Raw genomic sequence first — 21,332 nt, 5'->3', positions numbered from 1 at the left:
CAAAAGAACCCCAAGGGCTTGGCAACCCTAGCTCTGTCCCTGTCTGTTCCAGGGCACTAAGAATATCTTTCTAGGGCTTTCCTTTCTAACCTGGGAAATGCAGTTGCTACCAATGAGTGTTTTTGTATCTGATACAAAATGTCTGGGATTCATGCAGAAGTTGAAGACATCAACACAAGAGTTAAAGAGGTACTTCTCTAAGTACCTAAGGTCCATGGCAATATAAAACTGAATCTCATACTACCAGTTCAAGTCATTCTGGAGTGCAACATATGGATTACTTGTATAATCAATGTATGTCTGTATGTGTGTGTATACATATATACATATATGTATATATTAGCTTTCAACAGCTATTTTCTTACTAACTTCTTGCTGAACTAAACTGCACTGGGGTAGAAGAGACTTCCTTGGTTCCTGCATAACCTTCCCCTAAGTTTATCCAATCAATCAACATGTACTATACACCTGCCAGGGACTATCACGGCTCCATGCAGGGAACCAGGGAAGTAAGGACAAGGTTCCTGTCCTCAAGGAGCTGGCTCTCTTCTGTTGAATGAGTCAGAAAGGTGACAAATGATCATCACCCAAGGTGACCCATGCTCTGAAAGAGATGTGTGGAGACAACCAGCTAAGCTCCTGGCTGGGAAAGCCCCCTTGATGAGGGCAGGTTGGAAAGCCAACTCTCAGGACACACAGTAGAGAAGCCTGAAGGGAAGAATGTGTGTGGAAACAACATGGATGAGGAGCTAGGGCACGGCTCTGGAGTCAGACAGGTCTGGGTTCAAATCGTGGCAATGGCACTTCCCACCAATAGTGTTTCTTCATTAGTAAAAAGGATCACCCTTCAGGGCTGCTTATGACATTAGAGAGGACACTTGTAAAGCACAAAGTACGTGGCATACTTTTAATAAATGGGAGCCATCATCAGCATCATGGTGCTTCCTTTTATGCTCCCAAAGAACGACACTGGGAGGTTGGGGTGTGGGGCATGGGTATTGGGGCCTGGTAGGACACAGGGCCGGAGAGGTGGGCAAAAGCCAGTTTATGAAGAGCCTTTGATGTCATGCAAGAGAGTCTGAACTTTTTGTTGTAGGTACCATCATTGAGACAAGAAATGGAGGAGAATGCACTTGGTTTTGGCCATGAGTTTGAGTTATCTGTGCAAAGTAAGCAGAGAAAGCAAACAGCTAGAACTAGGCCCTAGAACCTAAGAAATTAATTCCTGTTCTTTATGACAGGCCATAGTGAAGAAGGCCAACCTTTATTAAGTGTCGTAGTTAGGAAGAGGTCCAGAGTTTTGCCCACACATCCTCCCTGAATGATGATGGTAGGTGTAGGAAAGGCTAGGGCTATGGTGTGAACAAATAAGTCCTCCGAAATGGTAGATAGAAAATAGACAGGGGGAGGGTAAGAATAGTATAGGAAATGTAGAAGCCAAAGAACTTATGACGCATGGACATGAACTATAGAGGGGGAATGAGGGAGGAGGGGGTGGGCAGGATGGAGTGGAGTGAAGGGGGAAATGGGACAACTGTAATAGCATAATCAATAAATATATTAAAAAAAAAGACTTCCAGGAAGAAATAAAGGAATAATTAATTTGAAAACAAACAAACAAAAATAAGTCCTCTGTTCTACAAGGGACTCCCAAAAGACCACCTGTGACCTCAGAAGGCCCAGGAACAATGGCCTGAAGCTCACACAAGCATAACTGTGCTACAGGAAGAGGGGAAGCTCAAGGTGCGAGCACTTTTCTCTTGAATTCCATTTCACATCCAGGCCAGTGCTCTGGACACCTGAGTCTTCTACAGAGCAGAAGTCTTGGCACAGTGACACCTCCTACTCAGCAGCAACTGGTGGTGGCCTAAACTCACTCGCATTTCCTGATCCTTGGGTTGAACATTCTTCCCCTTGGCATTTCCATGTCCTACAGCACAGAGGAGACAACTATTGCTTGGGGCTGAGTTTCCTCTTTTATTCCTTCTCCTTCCTTATCATCTTCCTCTAGGTTCCAAAAGGCAACCCTAAGCCACCACACCTGAACCCTCCTGGGAGAATAACTAAGGCTGTAGTGGTAGCTTCACTGTCACTCATAGACTAATTCAAAAGCCAAGAAATGACTGAGAAAGCGGGTTTTCACAAAAAAGCTAATTTCACATGAACTCTCAGGCTGAACAGAATGTAAAGATCTCTGAGCTCACTCACAGTCTGCTTCCTTTAATCTGTTCATGGCCAAGACCAAAGGACAGAAATAAACAGACTTCAGGCAATGAATACAGGCATGGAAAAATGAGGTCCCTAGACAACGGAAAAGCCAACTGAAAGTCCTTCTGGATCACACTTCTGTACAAGGCAACACTTCCCTGCTCATGTACCATATGGCTCTGAGGAAGGGCCACGCTAAGGACCTACAGTTATTCTCTGCCTTGCTCTGGAGATTGGAGACAGCTTTCCTCTCCCTCCCTGGCTGTGTCCCTTCCTCTGGATGAAAAGCATGTCCTGGGATGTCCCCTGGGAATGTGTACCCATGTATCAAGAGGCATCCCAGGAATCAAGTCTTTCTCTACCCCTCCTGTTCCTTCTCTTCCTCAGCCCCCACCCCTGGCCATAAGTAGATTTTGAGTAACTGGTAATGGTACCCAATGCCAGAACAATCCACCCCTTCAAGGGCACACGGTCTCAGCTTTAAGGGTTAAAGGATGTCCTTGCTGGAAAGAGTATTCTAACCTGAGAGGGGATCAGGCAGGCACCTGAGAAAATACCTGTAGTCAAGAAGGCGTTCCATGAGGCGGGTGACTGAGGTCACAAAGGAAATGCCGGTCTCGCGCCACGTTTCCTGTTCAACCTTTTCCAGTAGGCTATTTGTGGAAAAGCAAGGGAAACAAACATGATACACAATTTGTGAGTCTTCTCTGGGCACAAGAGTGAGATCCTAGAGCCTGTGGGGCCTGTGATGAATCTGGAGACAGCAGACTTACCACATTGCAGTCTTACCTGGGGTAGGGCCCAAACAGCTGGGTTCTACTCCATGCAGCAGAAAGCAACAACAAGGCAATTACTGAACTGGCAACAACAAGTGAACATCTCTTCTATTTTCCTGTATGAGAGCCTAAGAATGCCACTGAACTAAGGGAGGAGTTTCAAAGCCACAGCCCCTTTCAGTGTACACCGTGAAATCTGTTCTGAAGAAGCAGCTGAGTTAAGAGTCCACCAAGCGTTGGTTGGATCTGGCTTTGCCAACTGACTGACTACCTCTATCATTGCCTAGAGTCATCCTTAGCAAAACAAGGAAAACAAGGGAAAGATTCCCGCCTGTCTCCATTCCCACCTGTAGGGCCCAGAGTGAGGCCCCCTGGGAGCTACACTGGCTATTTCTACTGTCAGGGGATGCTCCCATACAAAATGTGCTGGAGCCAAGAGCTAAAGGCCCAGGTCCTCTTCTCACTCACCAGCCCTGTGTTCCTGCTGCCTCGGGGCAGCCTCTGGCTTCTCCAAAGAGCCTGGCTCCTGAGATCCTCTGCCTTCCCACAGGTTTCTCTCAACCCCTTTCCAGATTGTCCCTAGCTCCTAAGGTCATGAAAAGTCACATGGGTTGGCAGGTCCAGCTAGGGTCACACCACTGGGGACTCGCACCCATAGCCTGGCAGCTGTCAGTGCCGCTATGACAATGACTGTCTACCCGGCACCAAGCTGAGACTTCTGGGAAAGTGAGGGCTTCCCATATGACTCATGTCACTAGAAGAGAAGGCAGGGCCATTTGCTTTGGCCTCTGATCCACATAGAAAAAGCCACTGTGTCAGCATTCCCCAAACTGTCCTACAGAGCTCTGCTGGCCTGGGTGACTGGGAGAGCTATTCCTTGAGCAAACAAGCATGGGAAGTGCTGATCACAACACCCTCCTTTTGGATATTTTTCACATCCTTCTGCACATTAAAGGCTGAGAAATCCTACAGTTACAGAGGCCTGCTCAATTTTGTTCAGCTGAATCTTTTCTAAACTCATCAGCCCATGATCCACTTATTCTTTTTTCCAGCATATCCACAATCTTCCCCAAAACACAAACTGGGAAATCCTGCTCCATGTGATCAGTGGCTCTCAGTTCTGAGACATGACTTTAGAGGGGTTTATGAAACACTATTTGGTCAGGTAATTAGTAATTACAAGTTATTTTGTGTTTCTTCTTTTGTAGTAAAGTCATCTGTTAGTGGCTTAGGGAGAGATTTCTCTGCCTGACTTCCACAATTAGAAACAGCTTCAGCTAAAAGAGAAATACTAAAATATGGATTCATTTTCACAAAATGTAATTACTTAAATTTCAAATAAATTCACATTTTATTGTGTGACTCATCAGGGAACAAAGTGGGTATGGTAGACAGATTTCTCCCTCTTAGACCAGAAGATCTGCACCCCTCCCCTTTCTCCACTCCCTAGCTGCTTCTTACTGGTTGTGCAGCTGAGGGCGTGCTGACACTGCTCTGAGCTGCTTCATCACCTCCATGCATCAGGATGGTATCTGCTCTGCCTGCCTCACAGGTGTGTTGTGAGGACAAAACAGGAAATGTCAACACATTCTGTACCGTGTACAGTTCTGAACAAATGTATAGTATTATTACTGGAAAAATATGTTACAGTTTGTCTTCAATATGGCACTAAAACAAAATCTCAAAGCTGGAAATGAGTGATATGGGAGGAAACTCTAGAGATGTAAGTAAATGTCTTAAGGTTTTGTTTCTTAGAAAGATAAAACACCCAACATCACTACCTGTCTGGGAGGACCACAGCTCCCCTGAATCCCTCCCTTTGGAATGAGCCCTGTGACAAATCCTGTAAGGTCTCTTGGCCTCTAGGAACTGAAGACAGAAGCCACAAATGGTGGAACTGGGAGACCCCTGACGTCATTCAGTACAACCACCCTGTTTCACAAACAGGGAAACTGGCCTGGAGAGGGGATATGACTTGTTCAGGTCACAAAATCCATGTTAATGTTTTTCAAGCTGTTTCTACAATCTTACAAAGCAGGGGTTTAATCCCCCTTCCAGCACTGAGCCTTCACTGAGTCCCCATGAGTGATTTGCTCAACTGGATTCAATGCATGCTACGAAGACATATAATGATCCTTTTCCTATTAGCAAACGTAGGAGCTCGGAGTGATCACCTTTCAACTCTGGCTATCTCTGAGAGCGCCTGCTGTCATGATGCCGCTTTCTGCACCGACAGAAGGTGCTCACTGCTACGACTAGGAACAACCCAGGTCTCTCCTGAAACGCCCCCTCTGAAGCCTGCCCAGCATGGGTTGCACCCCTGTCCTTCGTTAGCCCACTTCATTCCCTCCCCCAACGTGGGGTGCCTGGGGCTGAAGCAGCTTACAGCAGGCCGAAGAGCTCCCTGTAGCTCTCGTCACCTTTCCCTTCTGACACCATGCTGTCCAGCTTGTCAATCAGCTCAGCCTCCACCTAGAGGGAAGCAGAGACTTTATAAACCGGAGCTGTCCTTGTGATAGGTGAGGGTGGTGAGGAACTGCTTCCTGTTTTGTCCTTGCACCAAATAAACGCCAGGGAAGGGAGGACCTCAACCACCCCAAGAAACCACCCTGCCCCTCCCAGCCAGGGAGACCTCCCACTCCAGTGGTTGGAAAGAGTTGAAACAATTCTCAGATACTTTTTTCCCAGTTTAGGGCAAAATGTAAGGACTTCCTGGAGAGAAAAGTATTATGGACCCAAAAGAGGCCTTTGTCAAAGGTTTTTCTCTCTTAAAAAATATTCATTCAAAAGAATTTGTATGTATAAAAAACATATGGTTAGAACTTTACCCTCTATTCAGCCAGTTACAAAGGAATGAAGCTGGGGGGCTGATCCTTACTCTGACCACCATTTGGATGGGTTAAGGGAGATATATTTCCTTCAGAGGGTCTCCTTCAGGATAAAAGGCTCCACTGTTTGTCCTCATAGGACCTAAAGCCCTTGGGTCATCACCGGGGCACCTGCACTTTTTACTGGATCCCTAAACCGTGAGAAGCAATACTGCATTTGTTACTACTGCCCCACTTGATCTGCAAGGCTTCCAGTGGTGCTCGGCCACTTTTCTAGTAGGTTTCATTAGGGTTACTCTGAGGTGAGAAATCAAACCGTTCATTAGTCTTGAAAATGTGGCATTGTGGTATTACCATATATGTATGTCATATGAGCAAAAATGGCATGGATGCACTTAATAATGAACTGTAAGAGAAGCATTTTTTCACTCCATACAAGGTCAAAGGGTCCTAAGGCAATGAATTAATAAAAGGATAATTGAATGAGGAAATTCACTGAGGGCAGCTATGTTTTCTGGAATCCCATTAGCAGAAAACAAGAGTCTGCTACACAGCCAGGATGGGGACAGTCACACAATCGTGGGGAGGCAGCAATCTGTGTTTCACAAGCCCTCCTGGTGGTTCTGTTGCCTATGTAAGTGTTAAAACTTCTGTACTAGGCAAAGAAGCTGGTACTAGAAGGATATGAGACAGTTACTTCATCACCCTCTGCAGTGCTGATGAAAGAAAAAGTTAGGAGAAGTTGAGAAATCCGAAACAGGGGATACTGAAGATCCATGCATGCAAAATCAATGACCATCAGTCATACGGAATGGTAAGGTCTTCAACTATATCATGTCATCATTGGTAATACCGACAATTTCAGGTTTGAGGAATTGCTTTTATTTATGGAACCAATATTCCTGAAGTGACACCTTGTTATTCATTCATTCAATAGGCATATTTCCTGTTATATAACCAGCTCTCTACTTCTGGACAAAACATTTACTTCTTTAGGTCCAAGTTTCCTCATTTGTGAGACAGTAATGGTGGTTAACACCCTTCTTTAGTTCCCTGTGCCCTAGCTCTTGGGAAGTGCTCAGTGATCTCCATCTCCATGAAGCCACCATGTCCCAGACACCATGCTTGGTTCTAAGAAATAAAAGCACAAGAAACAGTGCTCATTCCCAGTAGCTCATCATGTGGTGGTGGTGGTGGGGGGATTGCAGGACAAGGGCTGACCAGCTCAGCACCATCAGTGCTTGGATGGGGCACACACTGAAAGGGTGGCCCAGGGTCTGAGAAGTCAATGTACTTTCAAGAGTTTCAAGAAATAGTGTGAAAACTTAAGTTTTTGTACTTTGATTCAGCAATTAACAGGTGAGAAATTAACAAGAAACTAATTAGGAATGCATTTCTTTTTTGCAATTTTAACAACAAAAATTTGGAATGAGCCCAAGTTCCTAAAACTAGGAGCCTGACTGAATACACAGTGGTCCAGCCACACAGCGGAGTGAGCGTCAGGCAGCCTCTGAGCTGACAGTGTGGGGCACACAGCACTAACACAGATGGTGAAGAGACGGTGCGGACATGCTGCTGCTACCGAAGGGAGAGCGAAAACCACTATACATAATTGTTCTAAAAAAAGCAGAACACAGAACGATTCCACTTTTTTAACTTAAAAACTCTATGAATTGGAAAAAAGTCTAAAAAGACATATTCTGACTCCTTCCCCTATAAGTTAACATAGAGTTATAGGTTTTTTTCATTATAGCTTGTTTGTATTTTTAATTTTTCTACATTAAACACTGTTTTATTATTAGTAATGAACTATAGAAATGATCCCTGAAAGTATAGTCTTGTTATTATTAGAAGAAGTATGTTTAACAGGTGGTAAGAGGCAGGGCAGTAGTTAACAGAGCCAAAGCCATGAAAAGCACAACTGGAAGTAAGGCCAAAAATCACTGGATTTTGGTGGTTATGGATGACCTTCAGGAGAACAGCTTCAACAAAAGTGGTGCACGACAGACATCAGACTGAATAGGTACTTCGGGAGGGTGGGAGTGGGAAGAGCAGACCATTCTTTTAAAATACTTGATGGCAAAGGAAAGCAGAAGCAAGGCTTTTCCAACCAGGAACAGCAAGGCTTACATGGCTTATCAGGTATCAGTTACTCCTGAGAGTCTCATTGGGGGACAGAACACAGCTCATCAGCTGAGTCTTGAAAGGTGAGACAAATGAGCTCCAACTCAGTCTTCCACAACGCTGACCTTCTTGATTCTGTGTCAGTGATGAAGGAATGTGGCCCAGCCCCTCTTACAGTAGACTCAGCTGACCGAGGGTGCAGAATCAGCTGACTGATTCTGCAAAGCCTTCAACTTATTGGTCACTGGGTTCTCTCACCAGGCACTTGTGCATTTTGCCCAATTAGAAGGCACATGTGTGACAACACAGAATAGCAACAGTTCTTTTCTGTTTGAAGTTATTATTTTCTGAAGTTCTAAAGGCATTAGAGCTACACACTTCAAAAATAGATTCTTATCTTACATACTATTTACCCTTGATGAAAAGCATCTATAAAAGACCTAGAACTAGCATCATAATTGTGAAACATTGAATGCTTTCTCCTAAGATTAAGAACAAGGAAGCCGTGGCTGGTGTGGCTCAGTGGATTGAGCGCTGGCCTGCGAAACAAAGGGTCGTTGGTTGGATTCCCAGCCAGGGCACAGGCCTGGGATGAGTGCCAGGTCAGGCCCCCAGCAGGGGGCGTGCAAGAGGCAACCACACACTGATGTTTCCCTCTCTTTCCCTTTCTCTCTCTCTAAAAATAAATAAATAAATATTTTTTAAAAAGAAGAGGAACAAGGCAGTAATGCCCACTCTCATCACTTACTTGAGACCAGAGGTCCTAGCCAGTGCAATTAGGCAGGAAAAGAAACGGGTTATATAGATTAGAAAGGAAGAAAGAAAACCATCTCTGTCTGCAGGTGACAGAAAAAATCCCAAGGAATCTACAAAAAGCTTCTAAACTAGTGAGTTTATTAGCAAGGGTGCAGAATATGATGTTAATGTACAAAAATGATCATATTTCTTTCTACATGATGGCAACAAACAAACAGAACACAAAATTTAAAAGTCAGAATAATTTATAACACTAAAACAAGAAATACATATAAATTGAACAACATGTACAAGATCTGTATGCTTAAACTATAAAATATTAATAAAATAAACCAATGAGTTTCTTTTTCTTAATGCTCATAGACACAGACAACAGTATGGTGATTACCAGAGGGAAACAGGGGGCAATGGAAGGCAGAAGAGGGTAAAAGGGGATAAATGGTGATAGAAGGAGATTTGACTTTGGGTGGTGAACACAGAATACAATATACAGATGATGTATAATAGAACTGTACATTTGGAACCTATATAATTTAATAAATTCAATAAAATTCAGTAAAATTCATAAATAAATTCAATAAAAAATTTAAAAAATAAAAAAGCACCTAAATATTCCAAGAGATATACTGTCTTCATGGACTATGAGTCCACATAGGGTCCCTCGTAGGGGGTGCACGACAGTCAACCACACACTGATGTTTTTCTCCCTCTCTTTCTCCCTGCCTTCCCCTCTCTCTAAAAATAAATAAATCTTTAAAAAACAAGATGCTCAACATCATTAATCATTAGAAAAATGGAAATTAAAACCACAATGATATATAACTATATACCTACTAGTATGGCTAAAATAAGCAAAGATATAATATCAAATGACAGTGAGTATATGGACCAACTTCAAAATGGCACAGCCACTTGGAAAACAGTTTAATAGCGTCTTATAAAGTTAAATATACATTTACCACAATACCCTACAATGCTATTCCTATGTATCTACCCAGGAAAAATGAACGTTTATACCCGTACAAAAACCTGTAAAGAAATGATTTTCAGCAGCTATATGTATTCATAATCGCCAAAAAGTGAAAATAACCCAAATGTCTTTAAAAGTGAATGAATAAACTGCACTGAATGCTATCCAGCAATCGAAAAACTGAGAGATGCAACAACATGGATGAATCTCTCAAAGACATCATGCTAAATGAAAGAAGCCAGTTTCAAAAGGCTATGGTCTGCATGATTCCACTGACATGACCTTCTGGAAAATGCATGCCTATAGTGATGGAGAATAGACGAATGGTCGCCACAGGCTAAACACAGGGGAAGGGTTTGCTACAAAGGGGCAGCAAGATGGGATTTTTAGGAATTCCATCTTGCTGCCACTAAAAATACGTTTGTAGTAGTGGTTACATGACTTTATATGTTTACCAAAACTTATAGAACTGTAAATCATAAAGGGGAAATTTTACTCTTTCTAAATTCACCAATAAATAAATGGAAATTTAAAAATTATCCTTTGCCTGGTCTGCTTCTTACTGTTACAGTCTCTCACTGTAAGGCCACCGGTTCATCTCAGAATCACAGAGTTGGTAGACAGCTTATAGTGGGAAATAAGGCACACTCCCCACGTCAATACAAAAATTTCCCCTAGAGGTCTCCTGGAAGTTTCCACTTGAGAACCACCAGTAAAGAGGAACTCCCCATCTGCCAAAGCACGCCAGCTCAGTGGACAATTCTTGCTGCTAGCAAGTTATTTATTTATTAGCTAATATCAGCTCCCCTACCACTGACCCCTATTAGTCCTAGTCCTATTTCCTGAATATAGATATATGGGCAGGGACCATCTCCTCTTCTGCCATGTTAGGTGTGGCAGAAGAATTGCACAGAGGGATGGCCTGAAGCCACTCAGAAGCCATGGGCTCACACCTCCTGGACCCACCCATCTATATAGGAGTCTGTGAAATGTGGGCTACCCTGAACCATGAGAAATCATCTGGTCTGGGCTACAACCCTAGAAATGCCTGGACCATACACCTTGGGGATCTCCCAGAGAGGAAGAACAACATGCTTCCAGGGCCCTCTCCTGAATTAAGCTAGGAGGTTAGAGTCACAGTCATTCTTCCCTCGATCAGAAAGTTCCTTTCACATGACATTCACTCTTTTCTTCTGATCCTTTTCTGGCCTCTAACTTCATGAGGAAAATCTACAAATCAATCCTTGCCAGCAAGTAAAGGAAAACCCTTAAACAGGACTCAAGATGGCCAAGCTACAACCCATTCCCTCTGGAATGTCAACCGGGCCATCTGGATCAGCTTCTGGGGCAGAAAGAGTTCATTGCAGAGGAGAGCAACCCGAGCACTACCAGGTGTCATCCTACCTGTTTGAAGTTGCCGTTTTTCCTCTGCTCCCAGTCCATCATGTCATGAAAGATGGGAATCATGATATTCCGCACTTCTGGCTGTGGGACCAGTGTCACACCCAGAAAAGGACCAATCATTCCCGGAATAAAGTGGATCTTATGTTCACCTGAACAACAAAACCAACAGGTATTAATTTATGCTTGCTTTGCTCCTTCATGGAAGCTTTCCGAGTAGGGCCACAGCATATGATTTGATCTGCACTGGAAGCATCTGAGAACAAAGCAAGCTCTCCCTGATGGCTTTCTGAGCTCTCCCACTCTTGGCATTTTAGCATTCATGGATAAAATTGCCCAGTTAAAACAGATGTTTAACAAGCACTAATAAACTTTCCAAAGAATTTATTGGGAAACTCTACGAACTACCTGAAAATCATTCTGAGGTCATGGAGTAGAGTTCACTACTCTAGATAGAATAGGATTTCTGAGTAACCTGTGATAGTTTCAGATAATCTGTTCACAAGAGTTACTTAGCAAGAAAAACCCATCTAAACACAACACACACTTCCTGGGGTTTCTAACTCTATATAACCCAGAGGCATTTAAGTGATGAGGATGTTCACTCCCTGGTCCAGCCATTAGAGATCAGAAGTCCAGGGGCCTCTTCACTCAGTGTGCTCATGAATGCCTGTGAGGCCCCTTCCTCAGTTAGCAGGGGCCTCCTGCACAGCCCTGCCCTACTCCCACATGCTGGCTTAGAGACTCTCTCTGGGTGCCCCACCCTACCCCTCCAAGCCCATGATCTTTACATTGCACTTCTGATGGTGGAACTACATCTACTCAGATCAGCTCAGTTTGCCCCTCAACCGTAATGAGGCCTGTCCATGGGAAGTGGGTGATGCAGGTTTCCCTACAATTGGCCTGATCTGGGGCATGTTCCCAGAAGCCAGAGCCAGTCCTCAGGACTGGAGGACGGAACTTTTGTCTTCCTTGCAAGAGGGAAACAGAGTGAACCATCTGCCAGAGACCTGCTTCCAGTCCTTCAGAGACAAAGGAGGAAACAAACTGTGTGCCCATGTACTAACGACTGCTATAGCAAAGTAAAATCAATTTTTGAGGACCAGATAATGCCATTTCCACCAAAAACAATAAGACAGGATGGCTTTATCAGGCAAATTTTGCATCTTTTAAAAAATTTCTTCTATTTAAGAAAGCTTATCTAAGGATCAAGTGTTAGCCCTGAGGCTTATTCTGCGTATTCTAATCTTGGGGTTTGGTGCAATTGTTAGTTTTTGTGTTCCTGGGACTGGAGTCAACTTCAGGGTTATGATCTATACTCAACATGTGCTAAATGCAGGAAGTAAAAGTACTGAAGATGGAAAACATGCTTGGGGAAACACATCTCTACCCGTGGGTAAAGGCCCAGTGCTTGCTGGCAGGAAGAAATGCCACACACCTCACTTGCTGCCTCTGATGGTTAATGAAGGATTGATTATAATATCTTAAGATCTTATGATCATTCCCAGGGCTTCAGAACCATGAGCTTATTTGAAAGCACACTTTAGTAGGAAGAGTAAGAGCAGCTTCTCTAGCTATTAAAAGTCTACAGTACGAAAGGATGGCCCACCTAGCCACCAGGGCAATCCAAGTATGCTACCCCAAACTCTCACAATGTCAGATCCAAAGCAGTGGATATTACAGAAGCTGAAAAGAGAGGTTATTGAAAGAAGAAAACTAAAACCTACCTAAGGGCTGAAATTCCCTTCTTATATCCACTCTTCATGCAATTGTTACCAGGAATGTAATCTGCATGCCTGAACTCCAGGAACTCAAGTTTCAATCTTTATTGAAATGCATGGCTGCCCTGTGCTTTCGAGCCTGCAACAACCAGACTGGGACATGAAGAACACAGGGGATCTCACAGGCATGAGTTCTCAATCTGGGGAAAACTACTGGAGCCCTCGGCTTTTTTTCCTTTTGATTTTCAGTTCTCAAAAAAGGGATTGTGAATATGTATTACTGGAGCCTTATTTCTCAGCTTAACTTTCCTGCCAAGGGCTTTGTGCACATGTGCCACACCATCCATATGAGGTGTTATGTTAAAGACATGTGAAGATTTCTTGGGTCTGAATTAACATTCCTAAAACTTGGGGGAAGCTATGAGTCTTGCCACTTTTTATTTGGCTCTACAAAATGTGGAAGGGACAAGTAAGGAGAAAAGACCTACCCAAATTCTGCCACATGCTGAACAGTTCGTAAGCCATCATCACACGCATGTCCCCATACCTGGAAATACCAACACAGGAGCCAGTTATTAGTGGGAGAAGGTTCAGGAAGACAAGGCCACAAACCCAGTGAGGCCAGTACTTCAGAACTGTTTCTACTGTTTCCCAAAATACTAAGTCATCTGGCTCCCAACTGAACTGCACTCTCTTACTTGGCTCCTTGGGAAGCCACCTCAGTGAGAACCTTCTGGACTTCTGAAGGAGCCTCCTATGGAAACACAACCCCATCTGGACATGTGTCTTACTTATCTAGAATCTTCTTCCTCTTGGCTGAAGTGATGATTTCTAGCTGGAGGCTTGGCTGATTTATGAACAGAACTGCCAGGCTAAAATAAGAATTCCACACCTAGAGAGACAAAGAGAGAAAACACGTGACAGCCTGAGTCCTTACCCTTGCAAGGAGAGCTTCTAAATATATATGTATGTAGCACAGAACGTATTTTACAACGGTGAGATCTTGATTTCTTCTTCCCTTTTTAAATATCTTTGCAAAGAGGACTTTGTTTTTCTTTCCTGACTCCTCTGAAACCAACAGTTAATTCTAGACTAGGAAGCAAACTCATGGATGTCTGGCTCTCAACACCTCCCAAACTATCAAGCCTGAGAGCTGTTTGATACTACCAACATATTAATAATAATAATATAAAAAAGCCAGTGAGCTTGCTCCAGCCCCCAAGCTGACACCTAGCTGAGTCCCTCTCAAATTCCTGACCTGCAAAATTGTATGCAAGATAAAATGGTTGTTTTAAGTGAAACAAAAACGGTGAGCTTTGGCTTTCTAGATTTATTACAAAGACAGTGATAGATCTTAGGAGCTCCTACCTTAAAGTCGAAGTCTGTCTCTGTGAAATTCTTGTGCAGTGCGGAAGACAGGTACTGGACAGTAGTGACTATAATACTGCAGTAAGGGAACATGTTTGGCAGAGTTAAAAGACTAACGATGGCATCTGATAGCTTAGCATCAACTGTGTACGGCCTATGAACAAACTTCAAGTACAACATGCTCTCGTGTAAGACATGACTATAAAGGGAAAGAGAGAGATGGTATACATCCTACTGAAAACCAGTCTTGGAGAAATGCCGCATTGTTGGCAGAACAGCAAAGAATATTAGTGGGTTCTTTACCTAGCTCTGCCATTATCTGGCCTTGGTACTACTTCTCCCTGGCCCTCTTTTCCCTGCCTGTAAAAGGAGGGAGGGGGAGTTTGATGGTTTTTAAAAGTTTCTTCTAGTTCAAGGAGTGATTCTAGTATGCTGGGGAATATATATTATGATCACTAGAGGATTTAAAGAGTATAATTTTATTTTTTAACTTGATAATAGGGATTTATAGTTTTTAAATACCTTTGTCATATACTATTATTTTCATCTATAAGTCTTTTAATTCCAGCCTTTGGTTTAGAATATCACTCTCAATTTTAGCCTGGGCACATATAAGGGGCGATGAGAGGCTGGCTTGCTGGAACCAAGGGCACAGGCAGAGGCAGAGAGGAAGTGAAGTGGAAAGAACTGACATCTAACAAGGACTACCAGGGCTTTGATGCAGGAGTGGGCAAGGCAAAAACCAGTGCATTAGAGAGACTAGTCCACCAGCAGAGGGGCTGGCAAATTTGAAAGGTAAAAGCTTTAAAGAAGAGGCTGCTCTTGCATGATGGGCTGGGGAGCCTGAGGGACCCTGAGTAGCATCTGAGAGATAAAAACAAGAGGGAGTCAAACGGAAAATTCACTATTTGAGGAAATATCTGTGCAACTATTCTTCCATTCTGTTCTATATAAAATGTTTGCAATTTTGAAAAAAGAAGAAAAGGGCACTATAACAGGTACAATGTGGAAAGCCATGCTGATACCTTGCTGATATAAGCTAATATAAATAATTCCACTGCATACTGTGTAATGACAACATAAAAGGCAGATCAGCAGGAGGAGGCAGTGGGTTAGAGAGTAGCAGCCAAGGGCCTTCTCCTGAGTGGAGGGAGACCTGATGAAGCAGCACCTAACCTCCAGCATCACTTGTCTGGTTTGCCAATTAGAGGCACAGGCTAGAAATATAAACAGGGCATGCAATTTGGGGTTGGCCTTAGCATGAATTCTGTGGCCAGAACCTCACAGCCAGGTCTAGGGTGGGTAATTAGCACTCACTGTGGGAGGCAAGCAGCGTCTGGCAGACAACACAAACCAAATCAAGAGGAGGGTTTGGGATACTGCATGAGACTCAAGAGCCACAGAAGCCAGGGGGCCACAGAACAAGCCTTCCTCAAAGAGGAACCCTTTGCTGGGAATTATATTTCTTGTCCTTAACATCTCCTTTTCTATCCTTACCATGAAATCATTTGCCAGGCCCTTGGGCTTCATTTTTTAAAAATTATCTTTGACTTTTCTCTTTGAATTTATGGTAAAATGGTCAAGTCCTGCTGATTGTGCCTAAAACATTTTTTCCCATTTACCCTCACCTCTCTGTCCCCATGGCCTTGGTCTTGACCTCTTTCTTGCATTCTCTCTTGAGTGCGAGTGCGCGCACACACACACACACACACACACACACACACACCCTTAGTCTGAGAACAACTCTGTGGATGCTAGCGCAGGGCCCTTCCACACTCACTTGCTTGTGAGAAGTCTCATCACCATCCAGTCCCGAGGAAAGACGCTCATCTTCATCAGGTTCCGGAACACACAGAAAATCTTCAGCAGGAATTCCTGAACCCAGAGGAAAGCCTGACATGAGCCATCACCAAGCCCCCTGCAGCACACGTTTCCTCACCAGGGCTCTCCTGACATCTGGACCATGAGGATGGGTGGGACCAGCGGGTTAGAGTGTGGTTCCCCTGTGAGTTGCTTTTCTCTTACAGAGTGAGTTCTAAGCACTCTCACAGATCAGATATAGGAGCAGATCCAAACCAGGTAGATCAGAGGCAGCCATGTACTCACTCAGCCTAGTGACTAAAGCCCAAAGCCTAGCTAATACTAGACTCCAAATGAACTGGTATCCATCCAACTGAGACCGTGGGTCTCACTCTTTGGGTTATGGCCCCTGAGTATTTGATTTTAAGAATCTGCTTTCTTGGATGTCAGGAACACATTGACAGGAGAAGTACTTTAGGAATAGCAGAGCAAGGACCTCCAAAAATGTGCTCCTCCAGGAAAGCAATGAAATGGTGGCAAAGACTGGTTAATCAAAGGCATGCAGTAATCCAGGGAGTGTTATTCAAGAAAAATGGTTGCATCTCAGCAGAAAGAGTGAGCTTCATTGTGCTTTCACTTTCCCATTCCCATCCCCTCCCTGCCTCCACGGTACCAGGAAAACAAGCAGCACCACGGCAGTAGTGGGAACCTGCAGCCTAGTAGTCACTGAAGGGACAAAATGGTTTTGGAGCTCCTGAAAAAGTGCCATCACCAGAGAATTGTTACTCTCTGATCTGTTTGGCAGTCACCTAGGAAAGCCCCAGTCAGAGGATTTATTATACCTGACTCAGAGCTCACTCAGTGAGAGAAGCCTTAGCACTAAGGCATTTGCTGGAAAAAAAGTAGGTCATAATAATTTTAACATCCCAGGTACATGAAGCAGCCATATCAGCTGGGGCAAACAAAAGAACACACACAACACTGAAAAGAAAAATCTGGGGAATGAGATGGCCATAAGGGTCTTTGAAAAGCTCTGGCATAGTGCTGGGAATCCAGAAGGTCTCACATGTGTGCAGGGCTGTACACATTCCCAGGAGAGACCTCTCGCCGACTGGGAGGCTCTCTGTAAGTGGGAAGTGATGACTAAGGCAGTAATGAGACTGCTAGAGTGCTGATAGACCCAACACACTCACTTCACTAAGTATGGAAGACTCACTGACTTAAGGCATTTAATGAAATCTCTGTCCAGTTACTAGCTGACCACTAAGCTAACTGAATGTAGACTTCAGTGGCTGCACACAACAAAGAATACAGGCATTTAAAAATTAGTCCAGAAAAGTCACAAAATAAACAAGCAAACAATCATCATCACTATCAACAACAAAGTAACAAAGAGCAACAACAAAACCTGGGGGTGTGTGCACGCATGTTGTGTGGAGGGGGGTAATCTGATTTCCAGAGTTGCCATGTTACTTAAATTGTCTAGTTTTCAACAAAAAGTTATAGGATATGAAATGAAACAGAAAAGTGTGGCACAAACACAGGAAAAAGGAAGTCAACAGAAACGTTCCTGGAGGTAGCTCAGGCATTGAACTTACTAGGAAAAGGCTTTAAATCAACTGCTTTAAATATGTTCAAAGAACTAAAAGAAACCATAACTAAAGAATTAAAGAGAAGTATACGGGCAACAGTTCATCAAACAAAACATCGGTAAGATAGATAGAAATAATTTTAAAAGCATGAAACAAATTCTAGAGTTGAAAAGTATCCTAACTGAAATGAAAATTTCAGTGGAGGGGCTCAATAGCAAATATGAACTGTCAGAAGAAAGAATCAGAGAATTTAAAGATAGGGCAATTGAGAAGATCTAGAGGAATAGAAACAATAAAAATAAAGAAAAATAGAGCATCAGAGACCTGTGGGACACCGCCAAGTGCACAAACCTACAAATAAGTTTCAGAAAGAGAGGCACGATAAGAAGGATGAAATATTAAATAAATATTTGAAGAAATATTGGACACATTTCCCAAATTTAATGAAAGAAACCCTTTAATCTACATATCCAAGCCACTCAATGAACTCTAGGCTTCCGCCATTGTGCCAGAAGACTGAAGGCCGCTCTCTGGAGTAGGTGATCACTGAGGGTCTGTCCTCAAGGGCACAGCACCAGTGGGGGGCTGAGGTACCAAAATAAAACCAGGCATTGACAGAGTGTTTATCTGCTGCACTGGTAGAATCCCAGCCTCTTTTCCTATTTGGTTTCCCAGTATTGGCAGGCTGCACCATCCCTAGCAGGGGTAAAGGATTCCTCTTTGAGGATACAGTTAAGTACCAGACAACAGGCTAACAGACACAGGAGTTAGAGGATGCTCTGACCAAGTGGTCAGACATCCTTCAGTCATCTACAGGAAGCCTGCTGCAGACAAGCCCTGTACACACACAGTTTTTAATCAGTACCAAAGGCCCTTGCTTTTGAGCACACACTGACATCCAGGAGTCTCTACATATAGGAAGAAAGCCTCTAACATGAAAGAGGGACTGAAACAAATAAAAACACAGCAAGTCTCCAAGAGAAAAAAAGTGACCTGACAGTATCTGTCATATCTGTCCATGAGGAAAATTGGAAGAAGAGTTATATTACAGAGATGACAGAGAAAGTAAGAAATCCTAGCCAGATTGGAAAGCCAAAAGAAAATAAAACCAAGCAAATAACAATAGAGGCAATTAATTCCAGGAAAAACAAAAAGTTTTACAAGAAAGGAAGTTATAAAAGTACAAGTTCTTGGCTCACCATAGTACTTAACCATAGCTATAAGAAGAGTGGATTACCAAATTAAACAAAAATGTATGTTGGAAGAATGAGAGGAAAGACATGTATATATGTGAGAGTAATGACTCAAGAGAATCATCCTCACTTTCCATGGGAAGAAGAAAACAGCTAATAACTAACAATTAAAAATTTCAGCCATGGCTGGTGTAGCTCAGTGGATTGAGCCCGGGCTGCAAACCAAAGGGTCGCCAGTTTGATTCCCAGTCAGGGCACGTGCCTGGGTTGCGGGCCAGGTCCCCAGTAGGGGGCATGCAAGAGGCAACCACACATTGATATTTCTCTCCCTCTCTTTCTCCTTCCCTTCCCTTCTCTCTAAAAATGAATACATAAAATCTTCAAAAAAATTTTTTTCAAAATGGCAGTAACAGCTACTTGAAAAACCGCAAAAGAGTTCCAGGTGGCTGTCTTTGGGGAGTAGTGACTGGACATGGGTGAAGCTGAGCCAGGGAACCACTGTTTTATGTTGTAAGATTTGTAATGTTAGGCCTTTAAAATTTTGTGTTCATATTGTTCTGATAAAAATAAACATTTTATTAAAAAGCAAGAGAATGATGCTAGCCTGAGCTTCTGAGAGTCAGTGAGTATAACACATACTCTCCAGATGAAAATGATCTAGAATAGCTAAGACTGGATTTTCAGGCTCCACACTCCAGTCAAGCACTGCTTGACCGGGCTGTGCACTCTGGACTCTGGCTAACTTTCGGTTTGCTTCAAGGTTGCCAAGTTCACCTCTCTGAAAAGATCAGCTGGCCTCATGCAACCAGTTACAGATAACAATTTACAGAGACCCATGTCTGTGGAAAGGCAGGAAGGATCAGATAGGAGAAAGTAACAATTTACTAACCGATACAATATAATTAAGAAAGATCACACAAATGGCATACAGTGTAATGCATGACTATGAAATGACAGTGACTTGGCTCTGAATGGAGGAAGAGCATAGACCTAAAGTTTGCAACAGTTTCTTTATCCTGAGATGAACTCAGTGGTAGGTTTTAATGCAGACACAAGCCCCAGAAGTCTGTCAGCTGACACCGCACATGAAGCTTGGGTTTGTCCTTTGGATCATGGGCCCACTGCTCTGTGCTCCTCAGTGCCCTGCCCTTCAGTGATCTGGGATCCAGAGTCTGGCAGCCAATAGACAGTGCTCACTTTTGCTCTCCACAGTAACCTTCCAGAAATACATTTTAATGAGGAAAACATGTCACTATCATTGTTATAGTTATTAAACAAAGAAGTCTGGTGTGTAGGGGGGAAATATAGGCACAAGAAAGGGAGGGATCTTGGTTTGCTGCCAACCAGTGTGGCCCAGAGTAGCTTCTCATAGAGGCGCGTGGTTACGAAGCTACTATCAGAGAAAACCTGCCAGGATTACTGGGGTCTGGCTATATGGGAATGTTGTCAGATTGCAGCTCTGAAGGCCATACAGTCAGCTGTAAAGTGGGGCTGATGGATCTTGAAGCCTTGGTAGTCCTGGCCTGATCACTTGCACTTGTCCCCTAGTAGGGGACAAGCCCCTGGGCAGTCTTAGCCAAATACTTCTTTTCCTGGGTGAAAAGGTAAGTGCTTTGCTGCCTACCTTGAGTTCATCTTTGCTCTGAAAATTGTCCAGGAGGTGCTGGTAATGGGTGTCACACATCTGGCGGAGCAGCGAGAGAAGGCAGGACACATACTCACCCTAGGGAAACCGAAAAAATGCTTAGCACAGACAATTACAAGGGATATATTCCCCCAATCCACAGAGGGCAAGGACAGAAGGAAGGGTCTGAAATGGCCCCAATGATCATGAAAAGGAAGGTGACAACTCTGGCCTTGAAAGTAAGTTTTCTTGTCTGCTAAGTGAGGGCTGGAGGACTTGGGAGTTTTGTAAGATTTCTGCAGCATGGGGGCTAGTTGAAAAGCCTTACCCCATAGCAAAGAAGTACTGTATAGTACGATGGAAATTCTAGTTTTTTCCTAGGAAAGTTTTGGCTACATAGTCTTTTGTTACTATGTGAGATCAGGGCACTGTAGTGAATCTGGAGGGGCTACTTGGACCAGAATGCCCCGCCTTCTTTGGACACAATTTGGACTCTGCCCATGCTGCTGGATCCTGCTCTACAAGAATCCCCTTGGGGACCTCTCAAAGCTTACATGTGGTTAGTGGACCACGCAGATGGAACATAGTAGGTCAACACAACTGTCTGGAAGTTCAGGAATTGAAACTGACCTATATGAGAAGACAAGCTATGGACTTTAAGACAAGTGAAGATTTAAAAATAAAAATGAGTCTTTAAACTTTCTTGAAATTCCAACTAGGTACACCTTGGTAAAAACCCTGTTTTAAGGACTCCCAAGACCTCTGCCCTCTCACGGCAGTTTTTGGCATTGAGCAGCTGGGCATGGCCTCTTCCTGGAAGACGGCCTCCTCAGAAAAAAAATGGAGGAAAATGGCTTCATTTGGACAATTTTCAAATGTTTTAAACTCATGGGAATTTGAGCCACAAAATTATTATACACAAATGTATATAAAATATATGCATATATACGAACCTCAGTTTTATCTGAAAA

The 21,332-nt window shown here is 43.5% G+C and overlaps 1 protein-coding gene across 1 annotated transcript in view; it reads right to left on the bottom strand.

The window, feature by feature from the left end:
• DOCK3 (dedicator of cytokinesis 3) overlaps positions 1–21,332 on the bottom strand; it is a 267,364-nt gene that overhangs the window by 35,508 nt on the left and 210,524 nt on the right. Inside the window, exons 27-35 of the mRNA XM_053929392.2 lie at positions 20,362–20,460; positions 15,933–16,027; positions 14,153–14,228; positions 13,576–13,676; positions 13,273–13,331; positions 11,067–11,215; positions 5,371–5,456; positions 2,998–3,024; positions 2,766–2,861 (exon numbers count right to left, since the gene is read on the bottom strand). Of these exons, the coding sequence (XP_053785367.1) occupies positions 2,766–2,861; positions 2,998–3,024; positions 5,371–5,456; positions 11,067–11,215; positions 13,273–13,331; positions 13,576–13,676; positions 14,153–14,228; positions 15,933–16,027; positions 20,362–20,460 (788 nt within the window). The remainder of the gene's footprint in view (positions 1–2,765; positions 2,862–2,997; positions 3,025–5,370; positions 5,457–11,066; positions 11,216–13,272; positions 13,332–13,575; positions 13,677–14,152; positions 14,229–15,932; positions 16,028–20,361; positions 20,461–21,332) is intronic.

Source organism: Desmodus rotundus, chromosome 8 (assembly GCF_022682495.2).
Source record: "Desmodus rotundus isolate HL8 chromosome 8, HLdesRot8A.1, whole genome shotgun sequence".
Lineage (NCBI taxonomy): Eukaryota > Metazoa > Chordata > Mammalia > Chiroptera > Phyllostomidae > Desmodus > Desmodus rotundus.
This window is presented reverse-complemented; position numbering and strand designations above follow the sequence as displayed.